The sequence below is a fragment of the Papaver somniferum genome, unplaced genomic scaffold (genome assembly GCF_003573695.1).
Source record: "Papaver somniferum cultivar HN1 unplaced genomic scaffold, ASM357369v1 unplaced-scaffold_21, whole genome shotgun sequence".
NCBI classification, from domain to species: Eukaryota; Viridiplantae; Streptophyta; class Magnoliopsida; order Ranunculales; family Papaveraceae; genus Papaver; species Papaver somniferum.
The window spans coordinates 10572391-10587762 of record NW_020631041.1 but is presented as its reverse complement, the minus strand read 5'-3'; the positions used below and the strand labels follow the sequence as shown (position 1 = coordinate 10587762).

At 35.8% G+C, this 15372-nt stretch overlaps 1 protein-coding gene and 1 long non-coding RNA gene across 3 annotated transcripts; one reads left to right on the top strand and one right to left on the bottom strand.

The window, feature by feature from the left end:
- The first annotated feature begins 2964 nt into the window (after window positions 1–2964).
- On the top strand, window positions 2965–11070 carry LOC113340085. 2 transcript variants are annotated; one of them, XR_003355304.1, is made up of 15 exons: window positions 2965–3056; window positions 3149–3220; window positions 3400–3572; window positions 3696–3885; window positions 3970–4653; window positions 4744–4811; window positions 5176–5239; window positions 5348–5426; window positions 6155–6484; window positions 6593–7008; window positions 7117–7195; window positions 7902–8230; window positions 8338–9776; window positions 9877–9979; window positions 10417–11070. It is a non-coding gene; the product is annotated as an uncharacterized LOC113340085 (long non-coding RNA). The 2 variants fall into 2 exon arrangements; XR_003355303.1 differs by having other exon boundaries at window positions 7902–9776.
- Window positions 11071–11334: 264 nt separating this feature from the next.
- On the bottom strand, window positions 11335–14064 carry LOC113340084. The gene is made up of 5 exons (XM_026585306.1): window positions 13702–14064; window positions 13547–13610; window positions 13230–13280; window positions 12415–12488; window positions 11335–11859 (listed from the first exon to the last, which is right to left on the bottom strand). The coding sequence occupies exons 1-5, from the start codon at window positions 13890–13892 to the stop codon at window positions 11802–11804; spliced, it is 438 nt and encodes a 145-aa protein (XP_026441091.1). The 5' UTR covers window positions 13893–14064; the 3' UTR covers window positions 11335–11801.
- Between the last annotated feature and the right edge of the window lie 1308 nt (window positions 14065–15372).

The window sequence follows — 15372 nt, the reverse complement described above, 5'->3', positions numbered from 1 at the left end:
ATGCCACTAGGGCTGCACATGGTTCGGTTTTTATCGATTTTTGGCAAAACCTAAACCGAAACCAATGTAACCAATGAAACCGTATAGCCTATTCGGTTTATTTGGTTTCGGTTTCTACTCGGTTTTGTTAAAAACCAGACGGTTTTTGGTTAACCGAATGATATAAACAATAATGTGTCAGTGCTTTAACTCGAATAATCCTCCTAAGAGTCCTAACCATTCATTAACTACAATTCATCAGTGTGAAAAGATTCATTCTGCTATGAGAAATTGAAAAATAATAGAGGTTCGCAGTATCGAGCTAAGAAAAATCCCAAACATATTTTAATTACATATTAATTGAAACAAAACTAGTGCAGTTGTTGGCTCCCAAGCTACCTCTCCTCCTTCCACGGGAACTCCTGCGAATGATAAACAAACAGAGATGAGCATACAAATGGTGGGTTCACAAATCATTTTTAACATTCCCAAGTAATAACAACAATAACAAATAACAAGATTTCCAAGCAAAATAAACAAGATCAGCAGCACATGGTCGACACATTTCCAATCATTTTCAGTCGATAAGCTAAGTCTTTCGCAGCAAGGACTGATCACTTCTCTGCACTCTTTTAATTGATCTACCAAACCCAAACCATACTCAGAGTACATAATACGGCCTACCCAGAATCAAAACTTCCAACCTAGTTGAACTACCAGGTGTAAATCATTCTCATTGGCATAATGGGGATTTCGCTGGAAAACAATGTCAAGAGTTTACTACCTAGTCAAAGCTATGAATAAGCAATTAACAGCTACTGATTAGTCAAACTGAGGTAACTAACAACTATAACCTGATGCTAACCAACATTTATAGGCAAGTATTTCTCAACTTAATATAAAAAATCAAAGACATATCTATTCACAATACCTTAGGGCACTACGAAGTTCAGAGGATATAAAGTTTAAGGTTCATTAAAAAAATATGCAAACAAGTATCCAATTCACAAACAAAGCATCAAAACAGACGGGAACGAGAAGTACATTTCGTAATCCGTCCTTGTGCTCAAATCTACACCTAAGCTTACAACTCCACCACTAACAAATTCAATCTGAATTAACTTGTAAAATTTATTAAAAATTAAGCAAAACCCACTGTGTAAATCAACCTAAATGACCTTAATTTGAAATCCCCATTTTTTTCAATTTTACAAACCCTAAATCATAATATAAAATCATAATATTCATTTCAAATGATACACACAGATACACAATCGCAATACCTTTATCAAAATCAGTTCAAATGATACACACAATACCTTTTTCAATTTTCGGTCTCTTCTACAGTTCTACTCCAGCTTCGTTCGACTTATTAGTGATTAGGACTTCGATAGATTTGTTACTTATCAAACTAGAAGAAGAGAGAAGAAGTAAAACTAGAAGGTGATGGTGGGACTTCGATAAGTTTTAGGCTTTGGTTTTCCGTTTTTGGGAAGACTCAATCGTGAGGAAGAACGAAAGAAGAAAAGAACGAAAGAAGAGAAGATTTGGGAAGACTCAGTCGAGTGAAGTAAGTTATTAGGGTTAAATATCCCCATCCACGGCCTAAAATCATTTAATCCTATGGTCGCTATTAATCGTTTAACCAATTGGTTTTTGGTTCGGTTTTGAGATAAAACCTAAATCGAAACCGATAATGTCGGTTATCTGAAACTGACAACCATTAATGAACCATAGGAATATGGTTATGGTTCGGTTCGGTTAAAAATCTTCGGTTTCGATTTCGATTTTCAGTTATGGTTCGGTTTTGTGCAGCCCTAAATGCCACCGGTCATGGTTCCTAAAACCTGACATCTGTGTCCATACGTGGAAGAATCACACGGAACATGATCCTTGATTGAGAGACTCGAACAAGGAACCACTTGCCGGTTTGTGATGAACCACGTGCGAGGTAAAAACCTTGAGGGAGTGAATATGAAGCACACAATTTACAGTAACAGATAAAAGGAAAAAGAAATGGCGCGGTTTTGCCTTTCAAGGCTAAAACCCCAATTCGATCTCACAATTTGATCATACCAAAAAAGGATAAATTTTTGTTTCCTCTGGTTTATTAGAAATTTGAATTTAATGGAAGAAATTATGATCCATAGCGAGTTAGACAAGGAAGAGAAAGGAGGAGGGGAGGAAGCTCAGCTTAGATTTCAGATTCTCAGGTTTGAACACTCTACTTCTTCCTTATAGTCATTATTCTCTGTATCTATCTCATTTCCCCCAATTATATAATTAAGCTTCCAATTTTCGTATAAAAGATGGAAATTCATTTCATCCGTTTTCCTAATATGGGTTTGGATTAGATTCATCAATTAGGTTTTGCTTCAAAAAATAAAAATAAAATCAATTAGGTTCTTGTTGGGGATTTTTTTTTGAAACCCTAGCTGCAATTTCTGATCTTTGTAGTATATAACTCTACTTGTAGTTTGAAAATTTTCTCTTTGTTTCATAATTCTTCTTGTTGTTTGTGATTAAAAGTAAGTAATTTTTTGTTTACTGTAGAGATAGATATGACAAACAAGGGGAATTATAAAAGGAACAAGACGAAGAGGGCAAAATTAATGAAAGATAAGGCAAGGGGCTATGTATAACTCTCTCTCTTCATACTATTATTTGACCTCAATTTCAGTATTTGGACATCAGTTAGTTGTTGCAGACATACAGCAGCTTAAGTTTTTGTATTGTCTGTGCTTTTCAATGTGGTGAGCCAACAATTCAAAGCTAAATGTTTGATTGCTTGTTGGTCGTATCTCTAGTCTCTATTTATCAGTTGTGTTATGTTCTGCTCCCATACAAAATTAGTGATGATATAATCTTAGATTTCATTCTTCCAATATGAAATTGCGCAAAGATAGACTAAAGTTTTCTGAATTAGTTGTGTCAGTCTGTTAATAAAAGTTCTCTTCGATTTTGCTTTTCGAGATTAAAGTTCGCATCCACTTAGGAGGTGTGAAAGTTCTCATTCTTCTGCACGTGATAACCGTCGTCAGAGATCAAGGTCTCCTCGAGATTGCAGTGGCCTTGTGGTATGACATACATCGTTATTACTTTTGTAAACCTTTTGTTATTTACACTGAAATGCATATCAATTGGATTACCGTTTTTTCACTTGTTGTAGACTCCAACTTCTACCATTGTGGTGAAGGGCTTGCCAAAAGAGGCAACAGAGGAAATGATTTATCGGATCCTAGTAACATCTATAAACTTCCAACTCTGAGTTTTCTTCTCTTATTTTTGACTTGACTCGTTTGAATTTGGTATTCTGCTTTTTTACCTATGCTTATAGGAATTTGTCTGTGTTTATTCTCTAAAAGTACATGTTTTTGTTTTGATTTTTCATCATTAAGTTTAATTGGCTTTTAATTTTAGGCAGAGTGGAGGCCCCTTCCCAATATCCGAGTGATGCCGAAAAAGAATACTACTTTCTGCCGTGGAATCGCATTCGTTGATTTTCCGTCTGTGGTAGCGGCTCGGAAATTGATGGATGAAATTGGAGACCGCGGCCTCGATGTCAATGGGCGTAAGCTGTCTTTTGATTACAGGTACATGTTCAAACTAATAAAGAATGTGGTCTGCCTGGAACTTGATCTCTCTCCATATGTTCATTTGCACTGTCAATTTCTCGAATGGCCTAAGAAAGTCTGTGTTATATACACTGTCCGCAGACTAGGTAAATCAGAATTGGCTAACGAAGTTCCGATTGTAAATGCTGGAATCGGTGAATCAGAAGTGGCCGGAGAACACAAAGATGAAAATGATAGTGAAGATGATGAAGAAGATTGTGATTATGTAGATGAAGTGGCCTCGGAAAGGCTACCAGATTCTTGGGACCATGAAGAAATACATATGCTAAGGGTCAGTTTGAGTTTCTTGTACTTGTTTTTGGCGGGATATGGTTATAATAAACTCAAAAACTGTCCTAATTTCCTATTTGTGCAGGAAGCCTTTCATTATCTTGTAAAAGATGGTAAGAAGAAACCATGTAAGGAAATGTTGGAATATGGACATGATGTCTTCCATGCTGGTCGTACCAACGAGGATCTAAGGTCAAAGTGGAAGTATATGGTGAATCACGGCCAATGGTAAGGACGTTTTTTTTTGTTTTTTTCCTCATTTAAATGGAATCTAATCTAAACGACAGAATCGGCACAACCGTCGTCTTCTTTTGGCTTTGGAGGAAGATGGGTGGATTAAAGTATTTTGAAACTTTTTGCTTAATAGCCTGTCTGCAAGAGTAGTGAAGGTGTCTCCTTGGCTCACAAAGAGTAGTGAAGGTGTCTGGTAGTGGAATGGGTCAGAACTATTTGATTTATTGATCGCTAGTCGGGGGTTCCTGGTGAATTTTTTGAATTGGAATTGTTGTTTGTTATGGTATATCCAGTTCTTAGTGCACACAAGTGATTCCCTGGTGTAAAACAGAGACACCAGTACATAAAACAGAGTAGAGAATGCAATTTGCGCAAAAGTAATTCGAAGTTTGTTTTTGAATAAAACTGCTGACAACAATCACCTTCTCAAAATCATTGTCCTTGAAGCATCAGCAACTAAAGGTTCATTCTTAGCTAGCTAATTGAGTTGAGGCAGCCGCTAAGAACTTCTTCGCGCAATAGCTGACATATAACGGTTAGTAGCTCCATTCGAAGTTGCGCTTCACATAATCTGCAACTGGAGGTATCTGGAAGTGTGGTGCTTAACAATCTTCAAATTCTGCAGTACATCTGTAACATCTCACAGGCCGAAGACACATAGGTTTGGTGAGCCCAGTAAAAGACCCACCCAAGGTAATTGAAACTGGAATTCAAATTCAAGATCAAATTAAACTGAAATTCAAATTGAAATTTACTGTCTGTAATTTGTGACCAAGTGTTAATATTTAAAAGTACAACAACAACTAGCACAAATCCGCATGACCAAAAAGGAGCCAACAAAAGGAAAACACATGTGCAAATTTTTGAAATTCAAAAATTGGCGGGAAAATTCACGGGTAGTAACATTTGACTTTGACCATTCTTTTAATAATAATAATAAAAAAAAAATTCACACCGTACTTTACTCTTTTTCTTATCTCTTCTCTATATATTAAAAAATTGGGGTTCCTCTCGAATTGTCACTGATTATTCTTCCCTGGTTGTCTTTGTTTTGCAGGAGAGATAGATAGATAGATAGAATAGACGAAGCTCATGGAAACTCTGGTTGTTTTGAGTCTGAGGTGATCTCATCTCATCCCTTCTTAACCTTCTCATTATTATCTCTTATTCTCTTTATTCCCCCATCTTATTTCAGATCTGGTTGTTTCTCTTTTGGTTTTATCTCACAGGGGTTGCTGCTGGAGAGGGAGGAACTTGGAAGCCATGATATAGCAAACCCCCCTTAGATCTAGCTACTTTCAGATTTTGGTGACTACTTTACCCTTTTGCCTCTTCTCCAAATGTTTGTTTTCTTTCTTGTTTACTAAACATGGAGCTTTTTAGGGTTTGGAGTATCAAGAATATGAATGCATGATGAAACAGTTCACTAAGATGTGTTTTGTTAGAGTATTTCCTTACTTTTAGCTTGATTTGGACTGTTTTCTTAGATAACTTCACTTGTTAATTTAAGATGTGTGTTTTGTAAATTTTTGCTTGATTATTTGATTTTTTTTAGACGATTTCACATGTTATTAGGTCTGAAGATTGTAAATCTGAACCCCCAAAGTAATCAATTGAATTTGTGTTAAATGCATCTTCACTTGTGATTTTCCCATGTTGTGAATTTGTTAATACTGTGGTGTTGTGTTAGTCATGGCTCTTTATTTTTCTTTCCTTGTTCAATTGTTCAGATGTCATGAGTCTAATGGTTAAATTTACACCTATTGTACATATACAATGTTAGTTACTAGCTAGACCCACCATCTTTGATGCTGTAGTTGTTGTCATCTTTCTTTTTCGTTCAATAAACATTGATTAGACTTTTTTCTTAGTTTGACAAAAATGATAGACTGTTTTGTTTCTATCTTTTTTATATTGAGTATAAGAAATAGGATTGCACGTTAAACCTGTTAATTAACATGTCTCTCGTACTTATCAACTGAACTTTAATGTCTGTCATCCTATATGTATTGAACTCGGCTTATGTATCTTTACAGAAAAAAGGCACTTCACCGATCAAACAAAAATGGCACTTAGTTCACAATTGGGTGCTGATGTTAACCATTAAGCACATGGTAGACCACCACTCAGTTTTATCGAATTGATAGGTGCACTGCTCAGTTTCGGAAATTGAGCGGTGCAATGGCAGGCCACCACTTCGTTCCGCAGAATGAGTGTGCACTGCTCAGTCCCGGGTACTGAGCGGTGCAATGGCAGGTCACCGTCAGTTCCTAAAACTGAGAGGTGCAAAGCTATGTGTCTAATGGAGAACGTCACACTTAATGGAACTGAGCAGCTTCCGGACAAATGAAACTATTGGAAAACAGGTAAATGAGCTTTTCTTTTCCTCCTGTTTTTTTGTTTTTTTTTGTTTTTTTATTTGTCGTTTTTCTTTCTTATTTTATTGAAATCAATGTTGGAAGTTTGGTACACAGCAAGGCAGTGATACTCCCTATGTAGTTCAGCTACAGCTGCTGGAACATAGCTAAGTCTGATTCTTGGGTAACGTTTCAATGAAAATAGCCCTATTTAGCTTTTGTTATATTGCTGACTTTGGTACTCTGCTAGTATATTTAGGTGCACATTCTTAACACTCTCAATGTATACTTAAATTGCCCTTATACTTCTAGAATGCCTGAGTTTCTTTTTTGCTTGGTACATGTCATTTTGTTCAAGGTTTCTGCCCCTTCTTCTGATGATATTTGTTTCTAACTTGAGTGTTGCTTTTGTTTTTGTTTTTTGCAGGTCTTGCCTTTGCATTCCTAACTGGTTGTCTTTGTTTTGCAGGAGAGATAGATAGATAGATAGAATAGACGAAGCTCATGGAAACTCTGGTTGTTTTGAGTCTGAGGTGATCTCATCTCATCCCTTCTTAACCTTCTCATTATTATCTCTTATTCTCTTTATTCCCCCATCTTATTTCAGATCTGGTTGTTTCTCTTTTGGTTTTATCTCACAGGGGTTGCTGCTGGAGAGGGAGGAACTTGGAAGCCATGATATAGCAAACCCCCCTTAGATCTAGCTACTTTCAGATTTTGGTGACTACTTTACCCTTTTGCCTCTTCTCCAAATGTTTGTTTTCTTTCTTGTTTACTAAACATGGAGCTTTTTAGGGTTTGGAGTATCAAGAATATGAATGCATGATGAAACAGTTCACTAAGATGTGTTTTGTAGAGTATTTCCTTACTTTTAGCTTGATTTGGACTGTTTTCTTAGATAACTTCACTTGTTAATTTAAGATGTGTGTTTTGTAAATTTTTGCTTGATTTTCATTGATTATTTGATTTTTTTTAGACGATTTCACATGTTATTAGGTCTGAAGATTGTAAATCTGAATGCATCTTCACTTGTGATTTTCCCATGTTGTGAATTTGTTAATACTGTGGTGTTGTGTTAGTCATGGCTCTTTATTTTTCTTTCCTTGTTCAATTGTTCAGGTGTCTTGAGTCTAATGGTTAAATTTACAGCTATTGTACATATACAATGTTAGTTACTAGCTAGACCCACCATCTTTGATGCTGTAGTTGTTGTCATCTTTCTTTTTCGTTCAATAAACATTGATTAGAGTTTTTTCTTAGTTTTACAAAAATGATACTGTTTTGTTTCTATCTTTTTTATATTGAGTATAAGAAATAGGATTGCACGTTAAACCTGTTATTAACATGTCTGTCGTACTAGTTTATCAACTGAACTTTAATGTCTGTCATCCTGTATGTATTGAACTCGGCTTATGTATCTTTACAGAAAAAAGGCACTTCACCGATCAAAAAAAATGGCACTTAGTTCACATTTGGGTGCTGATGTTAACCATTAAGCACATGGTAGACCACCACTCAGTTTTATCGAATTGATAGGTGCACTGCTCAGTTTCGGAAATTGAGCGGTGCAATGGCAGGCCACCACTTCGTTCCGCAGAATGAGTGTGCACTGCTCAGTCCCGGGTACTGAGCGGTGCAATGGCAGGTCACCGTCAGTTCCTAAAACTGAGAGGTGCAAAGCTATGTGTCTAATGGAGAACGTCACACTTAATGGAACTGAGCAGCTTCCGGACAAATGAAACTATTGGAAAACAGGTAAATGAGCTTTTCTTTTCCTCCTGTTTTTTTGTTTTTTTTGTTTTTTTATTTGTCGTTTTTCTTTCTTATTTTATTGAAATCAATGTTGGAAATTTGGTACACAGCAAGGCAGTGATACTCCCTATGTAGTTCAGCTACAGCTGCTGGAACATAGCTAAGTCTGATTCTTGGGTAACGTTTCAATGAAAATAGCCCTATTTAGCTTTTGTTATATTGCTGACTTTGGTACTCTGCTAGTATATTTAGGTGCACATTCTTAACACTCTCAATGTATACTTAAATTGCCCTTATATTTCTAGAATGCCTGAGTTTCTTTTTTGCTTGGTACATGTCTATCATTTTGTTCAAGGTTTCTGCCCCTTCTTCCGATGACTGTCAGGTCAGTACATTTTTGCCTTAACAAAGATATTTGTTGCTAACTTGAGTGTTGCTTTTGTTTTTGTTTTTTGCAGGTCTTGCCTTTGCATTCCTAACTCTAACTCTATGTTTATTAACACTTATGATCATGTTTATTATGTTTTGCATAAAATTGTTTCTAACTTGATCATTGGAGTATCTGTTTTTTTTTTTTGCAGGTCTCGCCTTTGTATTCCTAACTCTAACTCCATGTTTATTAACCCTAACTCTACTTTTATTATGTTTTGCATAAAATTGTTTCTACCTTGAGCGTTGGAGTATCTTTGTAGTTTTTTGCAGGTCTTGGCTTTGTATTCCTAACTCTAACTCTACGTTTATTATGTTTTGCACAAAATTGTTTCTAACTTGAGCCTTGGAGTGTCTTTATTGTTTTTTTGCAGGTCTTGGCTTTGTATTCCTAACTCTAACTCTATGTTTATTATGTTTTGCATAAAATTGTTTCTAACTTGAGCGTTGGATTATGTTTATTGTTTTTTTGCAGGTCTTGGCTTTGTATTCCTAACTCTAACTCTATATTTATTACGTTTTGCATAAAATTGTTTCTAACTTGAGTGTTGGAGTATCTTTATTGTTTAATGCAGGTCTTGGTTTTGTATTCCTAACTCTAACTCTACGTTTATTATGTTTTGCATAAAATTGTTTCTAACTTGAGTGTTGGAGTATCTTTATTGTTTTTTTGCAGGTCTTGGCTTTGTATTCCTAACTCTAACTCTATGTTTATTATGTTTTGCATAAAATTGTTTCTAACTTGAGCCTTGGAGTATCTTTATTGTTTTTTGCAGGTCTTGGCTTTGTATTCCTAACTCTAACTCTATGTTTATTAACCCTTAACTCTATGTTTATTATGTTTTGCATAAAACTGTTTCTAACTTGAGCGTCGGAGTATCTTCCTTGTTTTTTTGCAGGTCTTGCCTTTGTATTCCTATGGCCAATTCAATTAGTAGAGTTATTGAAATGGAATGCTGGTACCTCGCGGGGAACATCATCTGTTTGGCTTTTGATCAGTTTGCCTGCTCTAGGGTATGTCTGACTTTAAAGGATACAAATGAAGACAGATCAGTCCTGTGAATCATGTACTAGTGAGATCCTCCTCTTCCCTGAAGGAGGCTGCATTTTAACTCAAAAGGTACACTTCCAACTCTTATCTTCACTAAATTTCAAAACAAAAGTATATGTGTAAATTTTTCCTGAAAAGAGTTTCAGAGTATCTTTCTCTGTTTTTGCAGGTCTTGTCTGCTTATTGGGTGGCCACTCGCCAGGGAGAACTTGTAATGTGGAATGCTGGTGCCTGGTAGAGAATGCCTGACATTTGACCAGTCTGTTGTCAAGGTACGTTCAGACTTGTATCTGGACTAGTCTATTGGTTTTATATTTAGTTGTATTGTTTCTTTAGTTTTCCCTTGTAAATAGGAATAGAAACATGGTCACATCCAGTAGTGGGGAACTGATAAGTAAATTGCTATGGTAGGAGTGCACTAGTAGAGTTCTATGGTAAGCAGTGGCTTTTCCTATATGTTTTTTCTCAATGACCTTGGATTTGAGATGAAGATATGTTGGTTGGTGAAGGTGAAGATAATGTGATGATACAGTTTATGAGGCCACTGTCCTCCTCTAGCTGTCACAAGTTCTAGGATATGCTCAGTATGCTATTTGTTTTTTAAGGAATGAACTTGTTGGCCAAAATTTATGGAGAACTTTGCTCTTTCTCGAGGCATTTTCAAATGTCTGCAATTCCTAATTATCTGAATCAATTGTTTATGTATTAGGCTTAATATGCAAAAGACGTGCCAGGAGATTTAGCAGGATGTGAAAAGCGCAGGATGTGAAAAGTGCAATGATGCGGTGAGACTTGATAAGCCTGGTGGTCCGTTGAGAGATAAAAATGAACAATTGGTGGTTCCAGAGGTTCTTTGCCTTGCGTAGTTTTTCCTGATGAAGCTCCGAGCAACATTGTGAGTAAGCAGGGTAGTGAAAGTAGAAACGAATCTGAAGGCAATGTCACTAAAGAGATGCAAACTTATTGGTAAAATTGATGAGGATATATCCGCCACGAATTCTGTTGTGGTTCACGCGAAGCTGACATCATGCCTTTCTGCTGCAATCTCCTTGACTCCATCATCAATAGTGAATGAGAATTAGATGGAATAGTGGTTGTAAATTCTGACTGAGGATGATGTTGTGCCTGAAGATATGGTCCAAAATTGATGTTGAGGTGCTTCTCATGTGCAGGAGAAGGCAGGCCGTATTTTAAGAATATGGACCGTTTTTGTAGAAGTTTTAGGATGTTTTTGAACAACGCCAAGTTTATTATTACGTAGTTACTGTCATTCTTTCTTTCTTGTAAAGATGCGATGTGATGCGAATATATGTATGTTTTTTTTTAGCAGTAATGTTAAACATTTTGCTTTGGAGATTCAACATGGAGAATTGATCTAAAAAGGGATTATCATTTTACATTTCCTTTCTTATATCAGTGGATTGTGGTAAAAATTCTAGTTCATTTTGTTTCCTAACAATCCTAACCTAATCCCCTATTTTGCAAGCTAAACCGATGATTTATGCTGTATGTGGCTTTTATAGCCTAACATGTTTGGTGCAATATTGCATTGTTCAATAGTAGTTTTAGTGTGCCTGGATACGACGACGTGAAAGAGTGCAAACAATCACCTGAAGAAGACTAAGACTAACCAAAATGACAGAAATCATTCATAAAAACTGATGAAGATGAAGATCCAATTAGAAACATATTTTCTAGAAGTTATCATCCTAATTCACCATGATGAAAAACAAATTATCCCATGAGCTCAAAAGAACATTGTGATTTGGAAATGAACATAAATTGGCTTCATTTGCGAACAATTGCTTCAAGCCTGTTTGGCAGTTTGATCTTCCGCATCAGTGTTTGGTGCAGTATGTTCAACTGAATTCACGTTGTGCCCTCCTAAAACTCCAAAACCATAGCTAGCGCCAACTTTTGCGTAATCTCTGAATCATTCAAGTACCTAAAAACATTTGAATTTTCAAGCTAAGTTAAAAAAGAACATCAAATAGAACTGATGCACGAAAATGATAAAGTTATTAAAAACACAAAAAGGTAGGTTAATATCTTCTAGAATAGTTTTCAGATATGGATCTTTCTTGACGGAAGTCATTAGTTCTTCCAGATCTTCTTGGGAGATAGATGTAGATGTTCTTGATTCATCCCCAACCTGCACAGAATTTGATCCGGTAATTATCAGTTGAACACCTAACACTCTTAAGAGTAAATAAAAAAACAAGACAATCATTATGTAAAACATATTGTTCAGGGTCACTTCGGTATTCATTAGAAAGTATTCAACGTTGGAATTGGACTAGTACCTGGAATCCTATATGAATCAATTTGACCAAATTCCATAAATGTTATGAATTCAGTTCGACCTTGTAGTTTCTATCAATTCAAATATTAATTCATTATATATTCCAAGACTAACTGGGTATTACAAAGATAGCAGTTAGTAAGTGCCTTGCTAACCAGAGCTATTTACAGGTCTACCAAGAAAATGTTTATGTTGAGGACAAGAGTTCCCACTTATTCAAGAAGGTCATCCCATGTTGTAAAATGAAATAATCTAAGTTTTAGAACTGAAAACTCTTGTTTCCATGCCAGGTTATCACGGTGAGTGTGGAGAGAAAGATGGTTATATGTTGGTTACTGGTTTAACAAATTCAAGTGATACAAACTACTTTAGAGCTGAATTTCTGAGCATAAATGAAACAGCTACCTCATCTGCGGGAAGAACCAAATTTCCTTCTTGCAGAATTCCGCAATTATCTGCTGGTTTTCCTCCACAATAACCTACAATCATGAACAAGAACGGAACATAAATCTTCAAGAAACTTGTAATAAACGTCAACAAATGTGCAAGGAAGAACAAACTCATTGTATGTTTAGCAATTGAACAGTGCAAGGCAGAACAAGCTGCTATTCAGGACCAGTTAGATTGCCCGGATTTATCATTACCAGGATTGAACAACGATGCCTTTTGATTTGACAAATTTACCCTGATAGAGATGAGTGCCTAGGAATTATCAAGTTGAACACAAGAGCAAGGCATTATATGCATCCACTAGTACTTGATCACAACTCGATATTTCTCAAAGTATAGCGCAAAAGGATAATAGCAAATAATGAACACCTACAAGATCTAGAGGGTGAAGCTACTATGGTAGTGGCAACACTTTTAGCAAATATCGCGTTTGCAGCTGCTTTTACAGTCCTTGGAGGCTAATCCAGTAAAGGCAAGGCAACTTTGGCTAGAAGAACACCTTTCACAATTTTTATTGTTCTTAACAGTCTAACTATGTTATATCATGTTCGTCTTTGTTAAGTTACTATTTATGTTAAGCTATAAGGTGCAAATTTAGGTTCTTCTTCATTATATGACATCCCGTCTCATTGCAGAAAAGGTGAAGATGGGCTACCCATAAAACACTAGTTAGCTTTAAAGTTTAAACAAGTTCGTATCTAATGATAATAGCAAGTAATGCCCATATGAAAATCAATTGCACAGCTTCCTCTAAAATAAAAGATGATTACCTCGTCAAAAGGATGAGATCCTGGGTTTTCTTTTGATTGCTCTTGCAAGCGCTGCAATGAAGAAGCATAAGTCAGTAGATTCAGTAAGATCATGTATTCAGCTAGATACTTATTATAAGAATCTTCAAGTTCCTGTAGCTAAAACCTCACTGCTTTTGGGTTTGTTTTCGGGGATGGAGCAGCTTATAAGGACTACACTGTTGGGTGTGTATATTAAGTGTTAGCAAAATGTTATCAGCTACTCGTTACATAACCTAGCTAGTTCTCTGTAACTGAAAATTCGGACACCAATCAATCAAAATGTGAAATAATTCAACCTTGAGTTTCTCTTCCTCTTCCCTGCTGTATTCGACTTTCTCTCTACGAATTTTTACAGTTGAGCTGCATGTATACAAGGAAAAACTTAGAAGAACCACTTAAAATTTCTTACTTTCCGTAAAACCAAACAACAATTTAGATCTTGTTGACTTACAAGTCTACATCATCAGGGCCTTGTTCAAATTCTGGAGCACCTTCATCAACATTTGGCACCATCTGACCCATTTCTTCAACATTTGCTTCCGTCTGACCTTTTGCTTCCAACTTTCTCCTCTTCACTTTGTTCTTCCAATTTTGTTTTGCATGTTTGTTTCTTCGTATTTTTGCATTCGTACTTAGCCTCATACACCATTACCATCCTTACTAATGTTGACTTCTCCAAACTTGTGCCTAGGAATCAAACTCAAAACTGTAACTTGTTCTTTTTCTTCCTCTTTCTCTAATCTCTCTTTAATCTTCTGATTTTTCCTGTAAATCTTCCTACTTTCCTTTTGGTACCTCCCCTTACTCTTCATAACTTGATCTCAAACAAAGAAAGAAAATCTTAGAATTAGAGGTATAATTTAATTTGATATCAAAAAATTAACAACAACTCAAGTTTTAAAATGGATTTAAGAATTTAAGGTTCCATTCAATTTGATAAAAAATCAAAAATTATTACTTTAGTTTGTCTTCAAATTCATCAAACACTAGCTAGAAAAAATGTTCTGAGATAATAATATTACATATGAACATATCTACAACTTGAACTAAAACTATGAAATGTTCAGACAGAGTGATGAGAAGAAGAAATCCTCACCTGGACCTGACATCTTGTTGCTATGTTTTCCACCGAGTGTGTTTGAAGAAAATCTCTGCTTTCTTAGATGAGAATTCAAAAGACAACAAGAGCTTATAGAGAGAGAGACAAGAACAAATTTTACAGAGAAAGAGTAGTAGAGAGCTATGACAAAACATACGTCTTTTCATTTGTCTAGCTTAGCCTAGAGAAACACAAAATAGAAAAGGAAATGTCCAATAATTTATTTTTGTTGTAAAGTGAATATATGACCAAATCTAAACCATAAAGAGATTTTTAGAAATACAATTCAACATGGTTCTCTGTTTTCCACTATTACTTATTCTAGTTCCTACGCAGGGATGTGCTTTCCTTTATGATCAGAGTGAAGTGACATGACATTTCGTCTCACTCTACTGGATTCAAAAAAGATTACCACACTAGTATTTTTTTTTGTACCACTACAAAAATATTTACAATATAATCAGATTATTTCAGGTGAAAAATATGCCTTTCAGGATACTTACATTACACCAAATTCAGGGATTAGTAACTAGATTTCGCAACAGCCATTTGCGAATTTCAGTTGCTAATTGCAGTTGCAAAAACTTTGCAACAGTTACGAACAGTTACAAAACTTACAACTGTTTAATTCAGTTGCGATTCGCAACTAAGTCCAGTTGTACGCGTGCGGAAAATCAGAGTGGTTGCCTACACTTTCAACTGACTCATTATTCAGCCTATTCAGATACTTGGAAAAGCTTACTCGGGTATCGTATCTCTTTAATCAAACTCACTTTCTCAATCTCATTTTCTTCTCCTTTCTCTCGTTCCTCTGAGTTTTCCCTCTTTATACCACCACCACCAGCATTGTTATCATCAAGATCAAAACCAAACCCTTATTGTCGTCGTCAATGAGAAATGTATCTTCACTACAACCACACGAACTATTTCTTCTACTTTTTTGTTCCACTTCTACGAAGTAAACCCTAGATTCATAATTTTTTTTTTTCTCATTTTGATTTTTTCCACTCAAAATCTTTAACC